General features: G+C 37.8%; 1 protein-coding gene across 4 annotated transcripts in view; it reads left to right on the top strand.

The window, feature by feature from the left end:
- Positions 1 to 22,637, top strand: part of TERT (telomerase reverse transcriptase) — a 30,335-nt gene extending 7,698 nt beyond the window's left edge. Inside the window, exons 4-16 of one of the 4 annotated variants that reach the window (XM_053954862.1) lie at positions 2,960 to 3,149; positions 4,458 to 4,640; positions 5,942 to 6,103; positions 6,499 to 6,594; positions 8,565 to 8,650; positions 10,487 to 10,600; positions 12,308 to 12,379; positions 14,170 to 14,355; positions 15,561 to 15,687; positions 15,979 to 16,040; positions 17,783 to 17,907; positions 18,261 to 18,395; positions 22,132 to 22,637. In XM_053954862.1, coding sequence (XP_053810837.1) covers positions 2,960 to 3,149; positions 4,458 to 4,640; positions 5,942 to 6,103; positions 6,499 to 6,594; positions 8,565 to 8,650; positions 10,487 to 10,600; positions 12,308 to 12,379; positions 14,170 to 14,355; positions 15,561 to 15,687; positions 15,979 to 16,040; positions 17,783 to 17,907; positions 18,261 to 18,395; positions 22,132 to 22,235 — 1,642 coding nt within the window. In that variant the 3' untranslated portion in view covers positions 22,236 to 22,637. The remainder of the gene's footprint in view (positions 1 to 2,959; positions 3,150 to 4,457; positions 4,641 to 5,941; positions 6,104 to 6,498; positions 6,595 to 8,564; positions 8,651 to 10,486; positions 10,601 to 12,307; positions 12,380 to 14,169; positions 14,356 to 15,560; positions 15,688 to 15,978; positions 16,041 to 17,782; positions 17,908 to 18,260; positions 18,396 to 22,131) is intronic. The other 3 variants (XM_053954836.1, XM_053954840.1, XM_053954851.1) reach the window with 3 other exon arrangements.
- The last annotated feature ends 893 nt before the right edge of the window (positions 22,638 to 23,530 follow it).

Genomic DNA, 23,530 nt, shown 5'->3' with positions numbered 1-23,530 from the left:
TTTCCCAGAAAAACTCAATGTGTAAGGTGCTTTGAACTCAAAAGACTTTAATCTAGGGTCTTGTTTCTTCTGATTTCCTCCTCACATATTTCCTTACCATGCAGGAAGCCCCTTCTCACCTTTTGCTTGGAAGGTCTCTAAATTGCAGATTGTTGGAAGCTGGAGAAACATCCCAAGGAAATGCTGCTGCGTGCTTGCCCAAGGCGTGTTCTGAGAACAGGATGTTTGCTTTTAGCTGCAGGAATCATAGCTTACAAGGACTTTGAGTCTCATTCCAGCAGCTGCAGTTAAGCTTCACTGACCCAGGTTTCAGCACTGCTCTTTCAAGTGTGATTTGTTACACGAGGTCTGCCACGAGTCCAGTTTCCAGCATTCATACAGGTGGCCAGCTGCCAACTTCGCATAGGAGGAAAGACATTGGAATACAGGTCTCTAGAAATACGGGGGTACAGGTATTTAGGACAGCCTTGGCCATTCTGACGCTGTTCAAACACTGTCTGCTCTTAACCAGCCAGGCACTGCTGGTGAGGTAGTGCCAAAGGCTGTTGAGCTGCTTCCATCCTCTCTGGAGGAAGAGTGTCTGGTGACCTCAGTTGTTGCCCTAATGGATGTTCTGTAGTTGTTCTGGTTCTTCTCAGCTGGAGCTCCTCAAGGGAGTTGCCCTGAGTGGGTTTGCAGGAAGGCACTGGTAGCCACTGATACCTGTTGAGTTCTTCTGCATCCTCCTTTGGAGGAAGGAAATGGATGGAACAGGCTGGACTGAGTGGACCTGGATCTTACTTGTGAGCTTACTTTTGCATTGACTGCATTGTCATTAGGTAGTAAATCCTCATCTTGAAGGACTGTCCTTTTGAGAACATCATCCTGGGCAGAATCCCACTCAAGGATATGGAGCAGGGTTCTGAGAGGGGCCCTGGATCTGTATATTAGCCTTGCTGTACTGGTAGAGATCACTGTGCTGTCATTGTACACAGACAACTTTGTATTAATTTTTGAAGCTATATCAAACTTCAGTCCCCAAATTAACAACAGAATTTGCTAAGAAAAATTCAGTGTGTGTTAAAAATAATGAACACAGCGTTGTGGTGAGAACATCTGTTTTCCTAAAGCTCATGCTGTCCCTGCCCTTGCCACACACAGTGGCTGCTGAGGATTAAAAACACTGCAGAAATTCTGAATCTTCCCCATCAGATTGAAGTGAGATGTCAAAAGACAGCAGGACCATCTAGTCAAGTTCCTTCAAGTTTCAGTGCTTAACAGCGTTGTGAGGGCCAGTGAGAGCAGCATGCTTCAGTGGCTGCTAGATTAGTGCACATTCAAAATCGTTAGCACTGCTATAAATGCCATGAAATAAGCAGTGAATGTTGCTGCAGGCAAAATGTCATCCAGTTCTCCAGCTGGCCAGAGGGAGCAGCAAAGATCTGCCAATAACTGGCCTTTTCTTCACTTTCAAAGGAAGCCATATTTTTTAGTATAGTGATAGAGGTTCATTGGGCATTTTTTTCCTTCCCGTCTTGAATGTGAGCTGTAAAGGGATGGAAATTTGATCATTAAGTTTTTTCTGTTGAACTGGAGTTACTTGTTTTATCCTGGTTATCTATCTATTAGTATAGTAGATGTGTTCAGCAAAGAATATAATTCTATAAAGAGTAATGATCCCTCAATGTGGAAAAGCAGCCATTTCTGCTTTCCTTTGGGCAGCATCTGTACCAGGAATTTAATTTGAAAATTTGAATATTAATCCTCAAAACTCTCTTTTCAGTAGCTCAATTCACTGGCCCTGAATGCCACTGTACCTTCTAGGTGTCGTGCATTGTATCCCTCAGATGCCAAGAGTCTCAAGCAGCTGGATCATGAGCTTGTATTTGAGTTGTATAGGCATACAAAAGAAGTATTTGTGTGCCTCTCTTACCTTCATTCTTGGCTTCTCAGGTGTCTCCTAGAGCATCTTTACCAGGTTTCCACCATTCACACACTGCCTTTTGCGTGGCCTCCTTTTGCTAAACCAGCCTGTTGGATTGTGTGGGATGTAAAAAGTCTGCATGCAAATTTAGACTGATGTCCAGTCTTTTGTGAGGACTTGAATTGCCTCCCTTACTTCCCAGGGTAAGATCCTAACCATTAGTCTGTAGGGCACATTTTGTCCATCTGAACAATACAAGCAGTGCAGGAGATTTATCCATGTCTTTTATGTTACAGGTAGGGTACTTCAACTCTGCATCTTAAGTAAAAACAAGGCTTTTGCTCCACCACCATCTTCCCGATTCATTGTGTGGAAAAGTATTGATTTTGATTTTTTTCATGGAACTGTAAATTCTGAGGGGGGGGCTCTGAGAGGAAAACACATTTCCCATTAAGATGGACTTGGAAAGCCCAGAACCTGTGACTTGGGCACCTTCGGTTCTTTATTATTTTCTGCTGTTTGCTTCAACTGACACCTGCTCATCAGAGTCCTGGATACCTAAAGCCCTTATGTTGTCTGTGTATCCCAGCACCTAATAAGTGGTAGATCCCCTAACTCTTGGGGGTAGGACATCCATTACAGTTTGCATGTTATTCCCAGGAGCTCTCTTAGAGTAGTTTTCAGAAAGTTCTTTTTAACTTTGTTAATGCCTTTTAAACTTCTGAAACCATGAGCAATATCCAACTTCCTGTTTCCTACATAAAACATATTTCATAATGTTCATATGTATTCCATTAATCTGTGCTTAAATTTTAATTTGTATTAAGAGGGGTTCTTATTTGCATCAAGCAGAAATATGTTGTCTCTTATCATATTACATTGTCATTAAGATACTGTGATATTGTCCTGAAATTCAGAATTTCATGTCACTTTCTGTAGAGGTTAGTATTTGTATTATCTTAGAAAAATATTTGGCTTTAGTTATCATAAATACACTAAATGTTTTCATTTTCTCCCTTTCCTGTTGCTTACACTAAGTGTATATTTGTATTTTAGAAACCATTTTGTCAAAGTACAGCTACGGCCTCTGTCTTCAGAGGAGATTGAAACGATCCGTCAAAAAAAGTTTGTTCCTGTGGCATCAAAGCTCCGGTTTATTCCGAAACCAAATGGGTTGAGACCCATAGTAAAAGTGAGCGGTGTTGTTGAACCACAAGCACTCAGCAAGGAAAGCAGAGAAAAGAAGGTTTCTATTTACTTCATTGTTTTATGTGCATTTGATGTAGGTAACTAAAAGTGGAGTAAGGCTTTTTGTTACATAAAATTAGTTTTAACATGGTGAACTGTAACATTCTGATTAAAATGGCTGAATGGGTCTGTTGCAGCTTAGCTTCTCCCTTTCCAGTGCTTAATTACCACAAGCCTCCGGTTCCAGGATCACAAACTTCTCTTGGCAAATGTACCTTAAGCAAATGCAATGAGCCCAATAGAATAACATGGCTTGTAAAGTAATCCCGTTTTTTTTATATGGGTGAGTCTGGCCTGTTGGGGTTTGCCTGAATACTGATGGTGCATGTTGATCTGTGAAGTTGTCTGTGGAGCCAGTGAACAGTGGTGAGCTGGGTGTGTTACAGAAGAGGGTCTCAGGAAGGCAAGGAAGCTGGAGCAAGCACAGTAGAGACATAGAAAGGAAGCTGAGTAATTGCAGTGTGGGAACAGACAGAACACTCAGTGCAGGGAATAATCTATTTAACAGGGCAGTTAGCCAGAAGGAATAGTGGCAGCCTAGTTGCACTGTCTTTCAGGGCTGCATTAATGTTTTTCCTTAAGGCTGAGTCTCATTCACAAGATTGGATGTTCCCCAAATGGGTGAGGTGTCAACAGCTTCTTGGCACTAACTGTTCAGACCATGTGATCCCATACCAGGTGAAAAGAGCATCGGGCTAAAAGCTGTTCTGAGCTGTGGAGTGTTATTTCCATAATATTCCACATTATGGTGTTTACAGAGCTAATCAACCTGCATGACTTCAGTGCTGCTCTGATGTACTTGACTATCCCTACAGCTGTGTTAAGTCTTTGCTCAATTACTTGAATTAAGTACCTCAAGAGGCCCAGCTGATAGTGCAGCTGGAGTTAGCATAAAATCCCAGAGCACACCTTCTCTTTGCTGTTCTCGTTGCTGTCATGATCTCCAGCAAAAAGAATGAATGGTTATTTAAGGTTATTTTCAGATCAGTGGTGGTTTTGTTTGCTGGCATTCATCTATTTATCACTGTAACTATTACACCTTGATTTCCAAGGGTCAAGTATAGGAACAAAAACGTTTTCCATAGGATTTAACTGTACCCAAAAAAAAAAAAAACAGAGACTGTTTCGTCACTTTAAAGTAGTTACTGCAGTGATACTCAGGCTTTCTGAAACCTTCAGTTGAACAAAATAATATAGTAAATATATAATTTTAATCTCAAACTTAATTTAAATTTGTAATCTTTGTATTGCAAAGAATTTAATGTGTTTCAGCATAATTTAAGGTGATTCTCTTTGGTCTCTTTAGATGAATCATTACAACACTCAACTAAAAAATCTGTTTAGTGTGTTAAATTATGAACGGACTATAAACACCAGTTTTATAGGCTCTTCTGTGTTTGGGAAAGATGATATCTACAAGACATGGAAGCAGTTTGTTATAAAGATTCTTGAATCTGGTGGTGAAATTCCTCGTTTCTACTGTGTAAAGGTATGTATTTTTAATTACATATTCAAACCAGCTTTTCAAACCAGCTTGTGCAGATACTTTTATAGCTGTATTAGCTGTAACCTGACTGCATAATGATTTTTTTTCTAAATAAAATTTTGTGCATACCTTACAGACTCTGGTTAGTTTTTTGATGGGAGTGGTTGATTGCTTTTTGTGGATGGGTGTCCCTGCAGTAGAGCTTCCTTTACTTGGGTATTTTTCTGTCCATCTTTCTGTTGTGCAGGAGCTCCTGCTTCTACACATGCACTGAATTTTTTGCAGTTACATGTAGCTGGGTATAAAAGTGGGGGAAAGATAGAAGTTCAGATAGCCTTTTGAGCCATATGAAAACCAGAAAAAATGTTTTATGTGCATTTGAATAAATTAAGTGTCTCTTTAAAATTCTCTTCTATCTCAGTATCATTAGTTTTTGTTGAAAATGAACACATGACTTCTGGTTGGTGTCTTTCCAAGAAGTTTCTTCTCCCACTTGGAAAAAATCAGTGCTTGTTGTAGCCCATTATTTAAAAGAGTTTGTGCTTCATCTTCAGACTTTTGACAGTTCTGTCTAGCAGGCAACATTTTGTGTTTGGTTTCAATTCATAGCTTTGAATTGGGGCAATGTATACAAAAATACATAAATTACACAGATTTATGTGTATTGTAGGGGAGCTGTGTTCTCATCTCTCAAATGTTGCTTGTCATCCTGCTCTGAGATAACTTTTGTAATTTTGTCTTATGTTTCTAGCCAAAAGGTTGTGTTATTGACATAATTTCTGTTATAATCCCTAAGAATGTTGCTTCTACAGGAAGTTTTTTGTTTTTACTAGGACAAGGAAAAGCAGAGGTAGGTTTCCAAAATGGAAAGGAAGGGTAAAACATGTAGGTTTGCAGCTTTCCAAAAGTCTAAGATGTCATCTCCATGGCCATATGGTGAGGCAAGTTTCTTAAAATACTTAAATATGAAAATACCAGTTATTGACTTAAATGACTGGGGGTTTAGTGTTAGATTTAAGGTTGCATGTGGTGTAAGCTTCTGTTAATAATAAGAATTCTGTTAAAACTGACGATTTGGATATTCCTTTCTAAGGGAATACTTGGTGAGTGGGTAAAGGTCTTTCAGATAAGCAGTGAATTCTTATTTTGTCAGAAATTTGGCCTGAATGATGCAGTAATTTTACTCCCATGTGATCTATCCTTCAGCCTTGCTTACATACCTACAGCAGTACTTCTTCTATACTACCACAGTGTTTACAGCAATATTGCTGAATATGTAGTGGAAGATATTTCTTCTGTTTCAGGCTGATGTGTCCAGGGCTTATGATACCATTCCTCACAATAAACTTGTGGAAGTGATTTCGCGGGTCCTGAAGCCTGAGAAGAGAACTGTGTACTGCATACGGCGCTACGCTGTGATTATGATTACCCCAAGTGGAAGAGCCAAGAGGCTCTATAGGAGACATGTATGATTTCCTGTTTTCTTCTCTCTGCTGTTGTAAGCATATTTTGGTCCAAGGAAAGTTTTTCCTTTATAGCTTTCTTTAGCCACCATTTGAAGTGGATAAGTACTTAATAAACATTTTTTTTAAATGCTCTTAGATATTTTCCAGGGGTAGAAAAGCTTGTTTTTAGTCCATACCTTTTAAAGTTTTTACTCACTCGTAGTAGAAATAAAGATAAATGTGTTGTGGAAATAGAGATTTGTGGGTGAGACATTTTATTTTAATGGTAGAAGAGTTGTTGTATTAAAATAATGCAATAAGGCTGGTTCTTTGCCCTACACTGAACAGAAAAGTCGGTTATTGAATATTTTACTGCTTTTGTCATTTATTTCTTCACAATTTAAACAATTACACAGGTTTCTACTTTCAAGGACTTTATGCCAGACATGAAGCAGTTTGTGTCCCAGCTTCAGGAGAATGCCTCATTGCAAAATGCAATAGTAGTTGAACAGGTAAATATTGTGAGACTTCTTTTCAACTGAAAAAGAAAGCTACAGAAGAATTAGAGGAAGATGGGGATTTTTACTTGTATGTACATATTATGTGGTAACATTACTTCTCATCTAGTTAACCAGCACCTTCTTTCTTCTGGAAAGACTTTTGTCATCTCTTCTTTGATGTTTGTAACAGGCTCTGAGTGTTCAGTGGAGGAGTGTACCAGGCAAGAAATCTGACTAAAAGTCCTTCTAGACTTTTCCCAGATTTTCTCATTATTTTATCAAACTTTTGTTTTAAGCACTGTTTTCTTTTTATTTTCCTAATTTCATTGTTTCTTGCAACAGTCCTCGAGTGAAAAATTAACTATCTAGTAAAAGCAGATGACATCACTTCCTATCTCCAAAACATACAGAAATAGGGATGAGTAAAATGTATTTTAAGCCAAGTAGCTAGGGATGTGGCATCTTGACTTGCAAACTGCACAGCTTTTTTTGTTTTTTTGCTTTAAGATCTTTTTTTTTTTTTGCCTTATTAACAGTTTAAAAAGTTGATTTTAAGGATTGCCTGTCAAGTTTGATGAGAATGAATTCTTCTTTAGGGGGAGTTAAGTACAAAGCAAACAAGTTCAACTCTTTAAGTTTTTGTTTAAAGAGATTTCTTGCTTTCAGTGAATTAAAGTATGGTTAAAAATCACATGTATTTTAACTTTACTCCAACTGGTGCTTTGTTGCAAGAAGCAAGCATCCTTCTGTTTTCATTCTTGTGATACAAGTGTTTGTTCTCAAGACGTCCTTCTGTGCAAGCAGCATGACAAAGGTATAGAAGTAGGTGATAGGCTCAGACAGGTTCTTCATGCATTTCTTTGCTTGGAGTCATGGTGTTCCATAATAACAATCTACAAGATGTCCTGAGCATCCAATGAGCTGACAGGTATGTTCTTTCAGGCTAGTAATTCCTTTTCAAATTGTTCTTCTCTAAACCTGGCAGTGAAAAATGACAAGGTTGGCAAAAGGTGATTTCTAACATACAAGTGAAATGATCTTGTGTATCTGTGGACATGTGAGTAGAATATATGGTGTGGCTGGTGTACAATTCCAGGATCCTACAAACATAAGAGTCTAATGAGTACCTGGATGAAAATGGAAACTAGCTGGATCTCTGATGTCTAAGTACATTTTGTTATCTTTTTCAAACTGATTTAGAGAACTATGCTAGATATTGCATGAGCAGCAGCATTCTATTTAAAAATATTTTATGTTTGAGAACAATTGTCATTATCTTAAAAGAACAAAGTAGTTTGAGAAAAGTGGCATGTCAGGCTGGGCATCTGTACCACTGGTACATCACCTTATCTTTTCAATGCAAGTAATTGTGATCTTGCATGGCTCTGTCAAAAGCTGGGTGTGTTTGCCTGCTGTCTAATCTATGCAAGTAGGAAGTAATTTTATTTTAATTTCAATTAAGTCATTGTTAAGGGTATTTAAATTGTTGTAAATGGATTTTTTATCTTACAATTTTTAACAAAATATTTCATAAATATGGGGTGGACAGCAATGCATGGAAGTGTTTGTAATACCTGAAGAAGTGTGTGTTTTGCAGCAGAATGGGCAAGTGAATGTGTCAAGACTTTGGGAATCAGAAAGATTGGGACACACAGAAATTGTTCTACAGGATGGAAAGTGGCCAAAAGAGTAGGGTCTTATACCTTGTAATATTCCAGTATATTATGCCAGCACTTAAAGTGGGTTTAGATATTATATTTGATTTCTCCTAACACAAAAAAACCCCATCATCCAACAAAAATTAACTTGTTAGATGTGAGCAGATTTTTAGTATGTATGTTCAGATCTTGGGTGTAGGGTTTGTCTTTTCACTTACATAGGGATTTGAGCTGCTACAGTCTAGTATTTTAAAGATTTCTGTGTATCTTCAGAGTTAGTGTATTTTTAATTTCAGATCATGTTTTGTTTTGTCACATTTCTAGAGCTTAACTTTCTATGAGACAAGTTCCAGCCTGTTTAATTTTTTCCTTCAAATGATACATAACAGCATTCTGGAGATAAGAAACAGGTAAAAAAGAAATCAGTTATTCTTTTATAGTATGCTTTGTTTGTTTGTTTGTTTCCTGTTAAGAGGATACCTTTAATTGATGCTGGGGACTTTTGAAAAGCTGTCTTTTAAAGATTTTTTTAATTTCATGTTAGTGAGATATTTGTGTATCAGTTTAAGCTCCAAAAAAACATGAAGAGTTTGGAGTCAACTTTATATTGAATAAAATTTCTCTTCCCTACCTGGATGATGTTAACTATTTATAATGCATTATTCCATAGAATATGGAATAACCTTCATAATGTGTTTTATTCCATAGCATATGGAATAACCTTCATTTAAAACTGCAAGTGTAATTCAAAAGGAATATACTTTAAAATGGTGGGATCCATAGTGGTGAGTAAACACAGGAGTAACATCCAAGCAATCTTGCAAAAGCCTTGTTAGTAATTTCCCTGAAGTGCAATGGTTTTGCTCTTTGGCAAGTTGCAATAAAAATAAAAGGCAGTAGCAATATGAATTTAAATTATTGGCAACTCCAAAATTAAGAATCAGATGTTACAGAAAGTAGTAATGCAGATTTCTTCTTGTGTTGGTAGAGATACTGACTTGGTACTTATATTTTGCCTCTAGGTGGCAAATGTGTACCGTGTCTAAAAAATTAAGCACTTACATGATCATTATTTATAAATTCAGAGTGATTTATGTTAGAGTGAATAGCTTCTTGCTCTGGAAAAAATACCTTTGTTTTAGAATACTTTTTTAAGGTCTCACAGGATTGAGGGAGAGTGGGAAATGCTCTCAAGGAGTCACATAGAAGCATGTTTATATTTTTTTCTGGCATTGATGCTTCCGCTCCCTTTGGCAGGATCATAAGAATGCTCTTGTGGCATACTTTAATAATGACTAACCAATGTGAATATGTTTAATGGAATTTTAATGGCTTCAGAGAAAGCACACCCTGACAAAACCAGCTTCACACTTTCAATTTCAGTAGCAACTTGACTGAAAAAATACTGTTTGTCCTGAAATGAACTTAACCCTTTTAAGTAGCTTGTTCTTGTTTGTCCAAAAAAACCCCATATGTTTAGTAAATAAATAGACTCTCTTTCTCATAAAAAAATACAGTTAGTCAACATAAACTTGATGTTTTGAGAGAAATGCTAATCATTGACCTGGGGACCTCTAAGCAATCTTGTAATACCATTTGATACATGTAACAAGTCTGTAAGTAAATAAAATTACTGCCAGGAGTGTTTTCAGATGACTGAAAATACAGGTAGGATCAGTGCTCAAAAGTAGCACATGGTCTGAATTTATTCTCTTCAGCTTCACCAAGGCATTCATGTCATAGTGGTGAAGTGGACATTATAGTATCTCACTGCTTCAAAGAAGTGTTGTGAAAATACTTCTCTTGGGTTTTTTGAGCCATACCCATTTGGTTGATGCCAGCATAGAAAATTCTTCCAGTGCAGTGATTTTGTGTGTAAGAACACTTCTCTTGAAGCTGTCACACTAAGATGTAACAAAGAATTAAACTTCAATGAAGGATGTTTCTGCAGCAGAAGGAGGTGTTGTGGTTTGACATCAGTTATACAATTTCTTTCATTTAATGGCAGTTGTCTCCTGGAGTTTGTTAATATGAAAGGAGTATGTGTGTTAGTGGGGTTTTTTTCCACTGTTAAAGTTAAAACTTCTAGATCTCTACGTCGGTTCTTAGAAGAAGAACAAAAAAAATTAAGGCTAACTGGTAAACATATAGCATATTTCTTATGTTATACTTGGAAAAAATATTTAACAGCTATTGTGATCTTGTTACATGTTTTGATTTTTTTGTTTTCTTTTATTCTTTGACAGGTACTACTTACAGTGCTGTGGAATTCCACAGGGCTCCATTTTGTCAACCTTACTTTGCAGCTTATTCTATGGAGATATGGAAAACAAATGGCTCTCTGGAATAGAGCAGGATGGGTAGGGATGTTTTTCTCTGTGCTCTGTTACAGTAATTCATAATATGTAGTGTGTGTGTTAATCATTTTCTCTGACATTTAGTTTTGAATTTCAAGGATTTCCAACTTCATTAGGAGTGTGGTGCACACAAACATTTCTGCAGCTTCAGTGAAATTGTGGTTGTTTTTTGGGACAATTTCCTCACTGCAAGATTGAGAAGAAAATGCACAGAAGACTTTCCTGTATATTTGGTAGGAGATTTATTCTTAGAAAGGGCACCATATTTAGGGATGCTGTAAGGAGTCTTACAAGCTGCTCTTGTACTTCTGAGAAGTTTCTGCTTCACTCATTCCCACATCATCTGTGGTCTTCTCACCTCAGGCAAGATGAGATGTTTGCTACATACTTTCTGAACTGATACTCCAGGCTTCTGCCTAAGGGCTTTCCGATCTGCTGTCGGTAAATCTTAACATTTTATCAAGGTCAGAGCTGTATAGCAGATTTTTATGGGGTATGGTCGTTCTTGTTTGAAGCCCTGTGTGATTTTTGGTAAATCTTCTCAGTCTTTGTGCCCTGCATGTGCTTGCTCCTTAGGAGCTTGACAGAAAGCTAGCCTGATAAAAACTTTACCTCTTTATTAGCTGTTTACCTCCTTTTACCTTTGTATGAACAGATCCCCAACTGAATCCTGGATTAGGGTATTTAGTCATGAGCTGGACCCTGAAACTTGACATCTCCCTTCATTGCTGTGAATTCTTTCCCAGAAAAATGAAAAAAACTGTGGGAATACTCCAGATAAGTGCATCTGCCTGGTGTCTCTTCTTGGGAGGCTTGCTGGGTGTCAGAATTTTAAACATTTCCCAACAAAAGTAGTACTTACAGGCTTGAGGATGCTCTGATGTGAGTCTGAAAAGCTGTCTTGCTTTCAAAGGATATTTAGAAAATGGAAATTATGAAACTGATTCAGAAGAATGCACTCTTTAGTGTAGCAGCTGTTGTTATGTAGAAAAGATTTTAGGATGTTAAGTGTCTGTTGAACGATCTTGATAATTTAATTTGTTCTTTAAGTCAGAAGAATAAGGTGGTTATTGACTTAGCTGGGCCAAGGTGCAGCGATCTGTTCAACGTGATGGCAGTACTCTTGCTTTGAAGATGAGACTGTCCATCATTATATCCAGAGCTACTTCTCTGTGATCTGCTAGGCAGGATTTACCAGAAAAATATGGGCATGCTTGGGGTCTGAATTCTGTTAGAAAATTTCCGCCTTTGCAGTGGTAGATGGTATTCTGGTTTACATACAAGCTATAGCTTCATAAACAAGTTATTATGTGGTAAACGAAGAGAGAGTTGGAGCCCATCAAGAATCTTCTTGTGTACCTCATCTGGCGCCTCTTTCCCCTGTCCTGTCAAGAAAAATACTGCAAATTCTCCCTTGGAAAAATGTAATGCCCTACATCGAGGGAAGCCGCTGTGGAGTAGTTTGTGTGTTGTAAATTCCTTCATCTTGCCAGTCTCATTGCTTTTTTATTTTACTTAATTTTTTCATTTATGTTTAGGAAAGAAGCAAAATAGAATTTCTTCATGAGTCTCAATTTGGAGTTCATATCGGCCTCTACCATCTTGTGAATTAAAATAGGCAGGCACGTTGTTGCTCTGAAGTGAATGAAAAAGCTTTGAAATGATTATGTATTTAAAAAAAATCTAACATTGGTTTCTTCTTGATTACAGAGTCCTAATACGTCTCATTGATGATTTTTTACTGTTTACACCACATTTAATGAAGGCAAGAACTTTTCTAAGGTATGCTGTTAGAGACATAGTCCGCAAAGTAGTAAGCATTATTACCTTTTATATAATTCTTTTTCATCTTCATGCACATAGGTGTATTTATTTTATGAGTTAACACTCAAGGGCTATTTTGGAGTCCTTGGTAGGAGCCTGTGCTTGGGAAGAATCCTAAAACTGCATTCTTGATAGCCAGTTAACAATCTGTTGCGGTTCACATGGCGGGTAATTCCTGCTTAAGTTTGCATTAGGCACCTACCTACTCACCTTGGTGGAGCTTCAAGCAAAAACTAGTGCCTAACCAAAGCAGCTGACAATTATTTTTGAAAAACATTTTCCCTCAAAATTTTAAAGATGTTGTATTTACATTCTCAAAATGCTTTTAGTGGGAACTCGTGCTGCTGCATTCTGTTCCCTGAGAAAGAATGCAGCTCTGGTCTGATCCAATATTGATAAGAATTTTCTGGTCATTAACATTTCATGATGAGTATCTGAAGATACCAATAGCATGGTAGTATGCAGTTCACACTGAAGTTTTAAAACAGTAGTTCTTTACTGTGCTTCAGAACTACCTTTCCTTTAAAATTTGAATCCCAGAAGCTCCTGGTTACTGCAGATAAGAGTGTACAGTCAGTCCTAGGGGGTGTCTGCTGATGCCAAAATCAATTTAAAGGATCCAAAGGACATTGGAACTGACTACACTGCAGATGCCATTGTGCTTTTCAGTAGTCACAAAGATGCAGCTCTGTTGTGAGCTTGAAAGGTGATGGAGCAATCATTAGGTACAGTTTGAATTATAAATAGTATGAAATAGTGGTAGTGTATTTTGAAGACTTCATTTGTCCTCATTTCCTTATCAGAACAGAAGGAAATTCCTTTTTCTGTGGGATCTGTGGGTTTACAGATAAATCAAACTAACAGTGAGGGCTTCAAGCTATCTTTTCAGCACAATGTCACTTGAGTAGCAGTGCAGATATTGTCCTTCTTGCCCTTTGAAGTTGTCTGCATCTTTGTTCTATATCCACTTCTGTACCATCTGTGTTGATTTTCTGTAGAGAAGTAGCCTTTTCTGTGAGAGGTTTCCAGAACTGTTTACAGATCAGATCCTATGAGCTCTCTGCCACAAATGGAGTAGAACAAGTTTTTCCTAATGTAGCATTAGAACTGGGAGACTCAATAAATTAGTTTTGAGGAGACAGCATTAAGACTATGACTCCCCAAGTAGAAGAGCCTATGTCTTCATCTCTTCAAAAGGAGGCCTGCACATAAGCACATTGCCAAGTAAGACAAACTGCTTCTTGTCCATGACACTGCTGCTCCAGTATCTAGCAGGTAATCAGCAGGCAGTCTGGCAGAGAAAACATTCTTAGGGAAAATGTTCCCCTTCAAAACTTTTCATCAGATAAGTGAGGTTCCTGTTATGGAATGGATTCTCCTTGGTTTTGTTAACTTGCAAAAACAGTAACTTGTCATCTTTTTCCAGTGATTTTTATTTCAGAGGTTTCTGTGAGTGTGGTTCATACAGCTTGTCTCAAGTCTTGCATGGCTGATGTGCTTAATTTGCATTAATCTGTAAAATTTTTTCTCCATTATCCTCAAGTTTATTTATTTTATGTATTTATTTACCTTTAATGTCTTCTCTTTCTTTATTTCTATCTGTGTTCCTTAACATGGAGAGTTGGCTGTAGTTCCCTTCATTCTTTGATTTCTGCCCTTTTGCTCAAGATCTTCTGTCTTGCAGCATGGTGCCAGTTTTTGTCTGCTTTGCTGGGGGGGCTTAGCCTAACTGTTTATATCTGTTTTAGGACTCTAACAGCAGGTATTCCTGAGTACGGCCTTTTAATAAACCCAAATAAGACAGTGGTGAATTTTCCTGTTGATGATATCCCAGGATCTTCCAAATTTAAACAGCTGCCAGATTGTCGTTTGATCCCATGGTGTGGTTTGTTATTAGATATAAAAACACTTGAGGTTTACTGCGATTACTCCAGGTAAATAGAGTTGTGCACTCCAGTGTCAGCTTTACAATATCTTGTACATAGTGGGAGAAGCACAAGGGTGTGTTGGGAAGGGTGTAGTTGAATTAATTGCAAAATGGATGGGGATTAATTTGGTATAGACTAGAGGGACTAGCAATCCTTTCAACATCAGAGGTGTCCCCTCTGGTACAGTTAACATGGGAAAGAATGTGCGGAGAAGGGAGCTTCTCTTTAAACTAGCAACCTTGATCATTTACACAAAACAGTCTGAAGTGGCATAGAACTCCAGACAGGATAATGTATCCTACAGAAAAGTTCTGTAGACTCTGTACATGAACTTCGAGAGGTGGCATTAGATATTTGCTATAGATTGAAAATAAAGAACTGTTTAAACTCAAGGAGAATATAGCTTCATTAGCTTCATTATTGACCATTTTTAGTATAAACAGCCCTTAAGCATTTAAGTGGAAAATTAGGAGGAGGTTTTCCACCAATAGGGTAGTAAAGTTCCTCAGTAGTCTTCCTAAACAGAAAAGCTTTTTCACTTTAGGAAAGGAATTTATATGACATGGTTTCCAAACTCAACAGCACCAAACTCAACAGCCTTCTTGAAAGAAACAGTTCATGTTGAAAAGGGTTTTGATGCTACTGGTCTGGGAGACACTAGTCAGAATCATAAAATCATAGAATTGTTTATGTTGGAAAAGACCTTTAAGATCAAGTCTAACCATTAACCCAGCACTGCCAAGCCCACCACAGAGTTTGTTTCAAGGCTTTGCTTTTGATAAACTTGACTTAAGTAGCTTGATCGTCAGGGTTGTTCCAGTAGCTAGGGTGGCTTCAAGCCTAAGCTCCTGCATTGCATAGATCATATAGATAACATGATTGTCACTGGAGTAAATAATAATGTTCTGGCTAGACAATGTGTTTAACAAACATTTAGTTTGTTTTTAAGCTTATTGATTTAGCTTTTTTTAGCAGGCTGAATTTTTCAGCCCTGAGGTATTGAAGTCAGCCCTTAGCTAATACCCTTAATGCCACAGGGACTAGTCTCTTTCAACATTGAATTTAATTATGGTCATCTTTTAGCTACTGACTCATTGATTAGCAGGAAATCTCTGTAACATGGGAAGTTAAATGAGGCTTACTTTACAGAATTTAATTTAGTCTGTTAGCCCACAGAGGTTAACTGCTTTTTTTGCTTTTTTTTTTTCTAGTTACACCTGTACTTCTATCAGATCAAGTCTTTCCTTCAATTCAAGTGTAACAGCTGGGAAAAACATGAAATACAAACTGAGCGCAGTCCTCAAATTGAAATGTCATAGTTTATTTCTTGATTTACAGGTAGGAATATGAAAATGGATGTTTGCCGGTATTGTGATTAGTGATGAAGAGCATTAAAACTGCTTTGAGTTCTAACATAAAAGTTTATTTTGAGAGGAAATCCACATAATCTAGAAATGTTGACATCAAAGAAGATGTAGGGTTCCAGAAGTGATCCTTCACAACACTGTTAACTTAGCTGCATAAAAGAAGTCTTCTAAGTTTAGCATAAAATCTTTTTTGCCTAGATCTTCAAGAAGACCTATTATGACACTTAAATATTCTTATAGCTCTGTTTCTGTTCTGTTCTAGATCAACAGCCTTAGAACAGTTTTCATTAACATCTACAAGATATTTTTACTCCAGGCTTACAGGTGGGTTACTGTCTTCTGAAGTAAGTGTCAATATTTCATTACTCTTTCTTGACACATGGAGGAGCTATGAATCAGAAAAAGCGTGCCATGTAAGTGCGGGGTGTGTGCAGTAGTAAATGTCAGTAGTAGGTCAAGTTATTCTTGTTTCAACACTGTTCTGAAGTAATACTTTGGGTTTAGGATACAGAAATATATTTGATGTGTGTGTTTAAAGTGATACTTCACCAAATGGATTTTCAGTGTCTTGGTTTTGACAGCTGACCTCAAGATAACCAGTCTGTTTTGATTTGGAAATATGATAAGAAGCCTTATTAACCATTTTATATTTAGATCAGTTAAATATTAGGCAGTTTATATTTAGAACTTTGTATCTATTAAAGTCATATAGAACTTTGACCAGTATAACATTAGGTAAAGTGAGATTTCATTCTACCAGGTTAATTGTAGTTTGTTATTGCTGATAACGTTTTAGTTGCTCTTAGCTGGTAATATCTTGGCATTCGTGACTTTGTCATGACCGGTATAGGAAGTGAATGTTTTAAACAAAGATAAGGGAAAGAAATCAAAACTGATAAGCAAGTTGGAAGAAAATACTAAACTATGTACATTGAAAACTTGGAATGATTGGCATCATCAAGTAATTGGGTTTTTATTTATTGTAACACAAAAATGCGCAAGAAGTTCTTCACTGTTCACAGAAATCAGAGGTTGCTCTTTTGCTATGGTCACACTTGTTACAAAGGGACATTTTGGTTTTGTTATTAAATTCATCTTGGTCCACATTCAAGCTGTATTCTTTGTCCAAGAAGTGTAATTGGGTTTGTCTAGTACAGCACTGATGTGTCCAGCTCTTAAACTTTTGGCTTGTGGGTGATTTAAGGTTTTTCTCTGATAGATATGATCACTTCATTACTTCTGTTTGATTTTATGGTAACATTCTAACAGTGGCCTTTATATGTTATTTAAAAGACTGTCCACCATGGTAACTGTATGTCAGGTTAATTCAGCCAAAGACATGTAATGCAGCATGGTACTTAGGTCTATCCTTTATATATTGAAAATGTCACCATTTTTAAAGTGATTGTTGGGTTAATTTAATAAACAAGTATATACATTGTTGATTAATTAAAAATCAACATTGTAATTGGCTATATTTGGCATAAACAGGATTATAATGCCAGAGTCTGAAGGTAAAAAAAAGTCAGCAGTTTCAAAATATTTTCAAACAGATGTAAGGAAGCATACAATACAAATAGCATCTAAAGAGTTGGCTTCCAGATAGGCAAAGGAGTGAGTGTCCTGGTCTATGAAATAATTTGGAAGTCTGTTTTCCTGCATATCTGAACAAAATTTATTGTGGGATTTTGCTTTGTTTTTTCTTCCTCTCACACTCTTTCATGTGAGTGTTCTCTGGTGTCATAGTCTGTGATATGGAATTGGTGACAATGGGTAGTTTAGTTTTCCCTGCACATAACAGTTATGCAGTCCTCAGAGGAGAAGTCTGTTACCAAGGCAGACAGCTTCAAGATCTCCTTTCAGCATAAAATTTAGAAACAAGCATCATTTATGTCTGACATTCCAGGAATGTGTATATATGGGAGAGGTGTCATGCAGTAACAGTGTTGATACAGCTAAAGACTCTTGTGTGCATTTAAATGATGTAAAGTGCCTAAGCTATGTAGTCATAGATTCACTTGAAATTGCAAACCACTTTTTATTAAATAGGTTGTTTTTGTGAACAGGTTCCATGCCTGTGTTCTCCAATTTCCATTCAGCCAGCAAGTTAGAAAAAACCCTCATTTCTTCCTAAGGATTATCTCTCAGACTGCATCATGCTGCTATGCTATCCTGAAAACAATAAATGCAGGTATAGGATGTTAATGGCAATGGAGTAGTGGGCTTGGATTTGTTTGGGTTTTTTTAAGACAAATAGAACATCTTGAATGTGCAGTCTAATGGTGTAATTTTGGGATAAAGATCGGGAATTAATATTGTGAAGTGCATAATAAGAATCACAGTGCATTTTTCTTCTCAAACTCAGTTTTCTGAAGATTGTGTTTCAGACACTAGTTTCTTGTTTTTCTGCTGATGCATGAGACTTCACTGACTGCACAGGTTTCTAGTAAAAAATCCTGGGGTGATTTTATAGAAAGAGGAGAGACCAGATATTTCTTAATACTCATCATTTTCAGTTACATTATTTTCCTTTTCTTTCTCTAGGGATTGAAGGTAACAAAGGTTTATCTGGCATATTCCCTATTCAGGTAGCAGAATGGCTCTGCTACCATGCCTTCACTGTCAAACTGTTAAATCACAAAGCTGTTTACAAATGTCTGCTTACATCCTTAAAAGTCTGTAAGTATTCAGCTATTTTTACAGTTTTGTCTATGGTTCATTGTAATTAAACTTAGAAACTAATGGATTTTTAAAGGTTTCTAATCCTAAAATGTTGCTCTCAGATGTACATTAAAAATCTTTCTGATTTTATTCAAATTTACTAAGTAGACAGATTAAAATGTTTTCCAGCACTGCATTTTCTAGAGCCTTATTCTCACAGGACAGTTGATGCTTGGCACTCAGTAAGCTTGTACATTTCAGAAGGCTTAATAAGACTGTGTTAATCATGTAAGTATTGTCAGCAGGTTTAACTAAATGAAACACAAATGCTCAAGCTTCTATTTTAAAAAATGTAGATTAATTGGCAACTAAATAAGCTCCTCCCACAATTTAAACTTTTACCCAAAAAAGTGCCAGAGTCACTTGGAAACAGAAGCACTGGCTCCACTGCATGTATATTCCTGCAGAGTTGTGGTGTTGGCGTTTCTCTGACACTTCCATTTGGTGAAAGAAGCTGTCTGTGTCCCTGGCCCCTGGGAAGCTCTTTCCTTAAACATTTGTGCAGTCTGCCTCTAGACCAGCCCCAGAAATAATAGAATTTTCAGTTTTAAGATGCTAAAAGTGGACAACAAGAGGTTTTCCTGAAGCAGCCAGTACTGTTGATGGATTTAGCTGCGGTGATGGCCAGACTCTCGATGCTGACTCTGTAATTTGCACTCTGAATGAGTCATTGCTCGGGCAGTTTTGTTATACAAGACCTGGGTCTCATTCCAGAGTAACACCTATTTGATTTGAAATGTATCATATGCTTCTTTTGATAGCTGCACTGAGGTCCAGTGCCCCAGAAAGAAAGCAGCTCTTCTTTTGGAAGAAAACATTTCCTTCCTATTATCAAAAGCTTGCAGCAATGCCTGAGTGCACAGTCTGATTTTTGGTGGTGCAATGTGAATGTATCAAGACGACACTTATGCTTTTACAGGAAACAAACAGATGGTTGGGATTTTGCCAGCCACATTCTTGAGAGCTGTGGACTTCCTGTATGGAGCAGAGTTCTGGCAGCCTTTCCCAGAGGATCTCCTTCTCTGAGTTACTCACTGACACCAAAACCAGAGGAACCAAGTTTGCTCATTGCTGCTGAGAAACCAGGGCAGGGCTGCTTGCTTCAATTGGAGGGGACAGGGACTGTGGAACTAAGCAGACAATGCAGTAGACACAACCAATAGGACAGTGGCTTCTCTGGAAGCTGCCTCACTTCTCTAGGATCCATATAGGGCACATTTGAGTTTTCATCTCTAGTGCTGAAGGTTTTGCTCTTGGGATCTTTGACTGGGAGACCACAATCCAAGACAAAGCTCCTCTATCCTTCTCTGTGCATGCTTTGCTGTTTAATCTGGCAGTACTTCCAGGGTGGAAGCACAGCCCCAGGCAGCTTTACTGCTCAGCAAAATCTCACCTTCCATGGCTGTGTGCATCAGCCATAAAAGTGGTCTCTGCTGTCCACAAAGGCACACCACCACAGATGCCAGGGAATATTGGCTGGGAAGTAGAGGTGACGTTTTCCTAGTTTGAATAGTAATTGTCACTAGGTTCCTTCTGCTGTACCCAGAGAGCTGCCTAACTTGCCTAACTGCAATACTGACCTGAAACTTGCATGTGGTCCAGGCCTAACTGTGTGCACAGTTTCTTCCCCAGGAAGAGAAAGCTGACCACCTGTCAGTTGGCTTCTCTGGCGCTGAGAATTGCCCTTCAGAAAGGGAATAATCTTTCTTCCTAAGTTCCTGGGGAAGCCTATTAATGTTGTACTCCTGAGTATTGTGGAGGTGGAGCAGGAAAAGTCCAAAGGTCCATGGAAAATCAGTGGTGGTGTTCTCTTGAAAAGAGTGATTTTCAGCTACTCTTTCATAAATCTTACCTTCTCTGAGGCAGAATCTGTTCTTCACATCCACAGTGTTAAGACAATCCACTCTTCTTATCTACAGAGCCCAGTTTCTTTTGGAAATGTCTAAGACTTCAGGTACTCTACTGAAAGATCAAGGCTTCAGAAGTCTTCGATTAACAGCTGCCTGAACAATTAGCAGGCTGTGGCTTGTGACTTTACTATGAAACTTTTAAGATGGAAACTTTCACTGTGATTGGTTGACAAATCACTGAGGTCCAAGTAATTCAAATGCTATCTCTCTATTTGCTTATAGCCACCTGAAATCTTACCTGTACTTCCACTAGCCCTGTACCACCAGTGCAGCACAGGTTGATACAATAATTGATGGAGCTGTCCAAAGACATCTTGTGGTGACAAGTCGCATGCATACCCTTGGTGTGAACAGGCATCATTATCTCTGTATCCCCAAGGTCTCTGGTCATAGGTGAAGGCTGTTTTTCAGTCCCTGATTGTACATAGTGTTTATATTTGTATTTTCTTCTGAATTTACTACTAAGTGTCCTGATCCTTTGGGCATGCACTGAAATTCATTTACAGAGATATTGATAGTTTTCTATGCAGTTACAAGTTAGTTTCGTTTGCCCTGCACCAGACCTAGCCCTGGGCAATGTTACTGTAATCAGAACATCATCTCGTAGAGAAGATTACTCTGTTACTGAAGGTTACTGTAGAGAGCTAAGCGTTATGTAGAGATGTCAGAGCTAATTCTAAACATGGTATTTTAAGTTTTGTCTTCTAGAAATCAGGTAGCATGTGTGGATGTCAGTAGTCATGACAGGGAAGTCACTGACTTTCAGGTGGGATCCTGTGAAGTTTGCTCAGTATCTCTACATGCTGCAGTAATCTGTAGCATATAGATAAACAAGGCTGGTAAAAGCCCCTATGTTGGCTTAACAGCTGCGATTTCTGTTGTCATTTTGGAGTTTGTATTGGCTGTATAAAACCTATTACCTCTGTAAGATTATGTTATTGACAGGAATTGATATAAATGTGATTTTCTCTTGTGTCCCTGCACGTGCCTTTGTGTTACTCCCCGTGGGAATTGAAATCAAGCTCATAGGTTTTGGGAAGGAGGTTCTTCCCAGTCTTCCCAAACCTATTAAATATCAACATCAGGGGCATGTCATGAGTTGTCATCATTCTTCAGAGTTAAGTATTTAAAACACAGTTATTGTTTAACATCCCTCCTGTTATTACCAGCGGGGAAAGGAGCAAGAGTCTTTCCTTATCATGATAAGATATAAATACATCATCTGTCTCCTTTCCAGATACAGGGCAAATGTTTATTGAGTACTTCTGGCTTTCTGCATCATTTACAATTTTGCTGACTCTGTTTAGTGACAGACTTAAACTGTTGCTAGGATTTTACATGTTCTTCCTAATCTGTAAAAAGTCCTTTTTGCTGTCTGCATTTCTATCGATGGGACATTCCATCTTTCAAAGTAACTGGGGTTTAACAGAAGGCCTTATTTGGTGGGTAAAGTTGTTGAATAAATGGGCTTAGACTTTCAAAATTTAGTGAAGTTCTCAAATCCGAAAAAAAACCCACAAAAACAGAAAATCAAGGAGCAAATTTCTTCCACTTTCTTTCCACTTTCTTTGTTAATATTTTCACATACATTTTTGAACTTTATTTGTTAGCTTGATTTAACAATAGCATATTTTATTATACTTTTTTTGTCCCCATATTCCAGATGTTTCAGCTTTTTAGGTGGTTTTAGCTAGTATTGATTTCATTGCTTCATTAGCATTTTCCCTAGATCCGAATTAATAGTTACTTGCAGTTGTAATTAATTGTTTCTGATATTTTGGTAGGTAAGAGGAAGCTAATCAGGAAGATCCCAGAGGATACTGTGGCACTACTGCAGGCAGTGACAGAACCGTCTCTTTGTCAAGATTTCAAAGCTATCCTGGACTAACTGATTGAGGCTTATTTCATAATTTTCCCAGGTTTGAAAATAAATGCTATGTCTTTAGGTGACTTCTCTGTAGTTTATTTTGATAGAGTGGGCCAAAAGCAAGTTCACCCAGAAGTTTTATGTGTCTGTTTCTCAGATACTCTACAAGGACATAAAAAGAGCAGACAGTTTTGTTAATACCTTCCTGTTCAGGTTTTTGTTTGTGGGGATTTTTGTTTTGTAAATTCACAGGCTGTTTGATTATGTTCCGTGATTCTTAGCTTCTTGATGAAGGAATCATTAAACTCTGTTTTGTACAAAATTATTAACTTGTTTCAATGAGTTGTCTTGAAGAGCTGTTTTTTACTTCTCTGTGTTGCAGACTATTTTGTAATAAATTGGCTGGTTAATGGCAATAACACATATTTGTTTCCAAGGCCTTTATTTTATAGTAATCTTTAATATACTGGTTTATGACACAAAAAGCACAGGGCAAATGCATTTCATGGCAAGATGCAGAGGCTAGAAATTTTATGCTTTGCAGATCAGAAAAATATATGCCAAAATTTCACTGTCCAAGCTGATCATGTTTGGTGTATGTTTTCTTTATTTGAATACTTAGTGATATTTTTAATACAGTGTTGTACAGAATGATGCTGGTGCATCTATACAAAACAAAAGTTCTTGATTAGATATACCAAGTATATTGCTTTTCTATTTGCATATTTTTGGCTCTCCAAAACCAAATTTTTTACAAGGACATATAGTGGTAGAAAAAGGGAGAATGGCTTTAAATTGGGAGTTGGTTTATGTTCAGTATAAGGAAGAAATTCTTTACTTTGATGGTGCTGAGTTGCTGGAAGAGGTTGCCCAGAGAAGTCATGGTTGCCTCATCCCTGGCAAATCCCACCACACAGGGGCTGGTGGTTGAATTGCAGTTTTGCAGTCTGTCCATTAACATCATAGCTCAGTTCAAAATGTACAGTCAGTCATACAGGTTTGGGTTTTTTCTGTCTGCGAAGTGGCACTCTTAAAACACATTTTAAAGAAGTCACAGAGCAATTGTTCCTACTGGAGATGAAGACCAACACTCCTGCTCTCCAGCCAGCAGCTCAAACATTTAAACACCCCCATGCCCCTCAGTGGTCTGAGTGATGCTGGATGAGGGAGCACTATCAGGGACAACATTGCATAAGAGAGGCCTGGCAGTGCAGAAAGCCTTATTTTATGGGATCATGTGGCAGAAGAGACAGCAAGATGCTCCAACATGAAGAAAGGAGGGAATGTAAACTTTACCAATGGCTTGGATTAGCCCA

The sequence above is a fragment of the Vidua chalybeata genome, chromosome 1 (assembly GCF_026979565.1).
Source record: "Vidua chalybeata isolate OUT-0048 chromosome 1, bVidCha1 merged haplotype, whole genome shotgun sequence".
Lineage (NCBI taxonomy): Eukaryota > Metazoa > Chordata > Aves > Passeriformes > Viduidae > Vidua > Vidua chalybeata.
The sequence above is the reverse complement of the archived record's forward strand: the minus strand, read 5'-3'. Positions and strand labels throughout refer to the sequence as shown.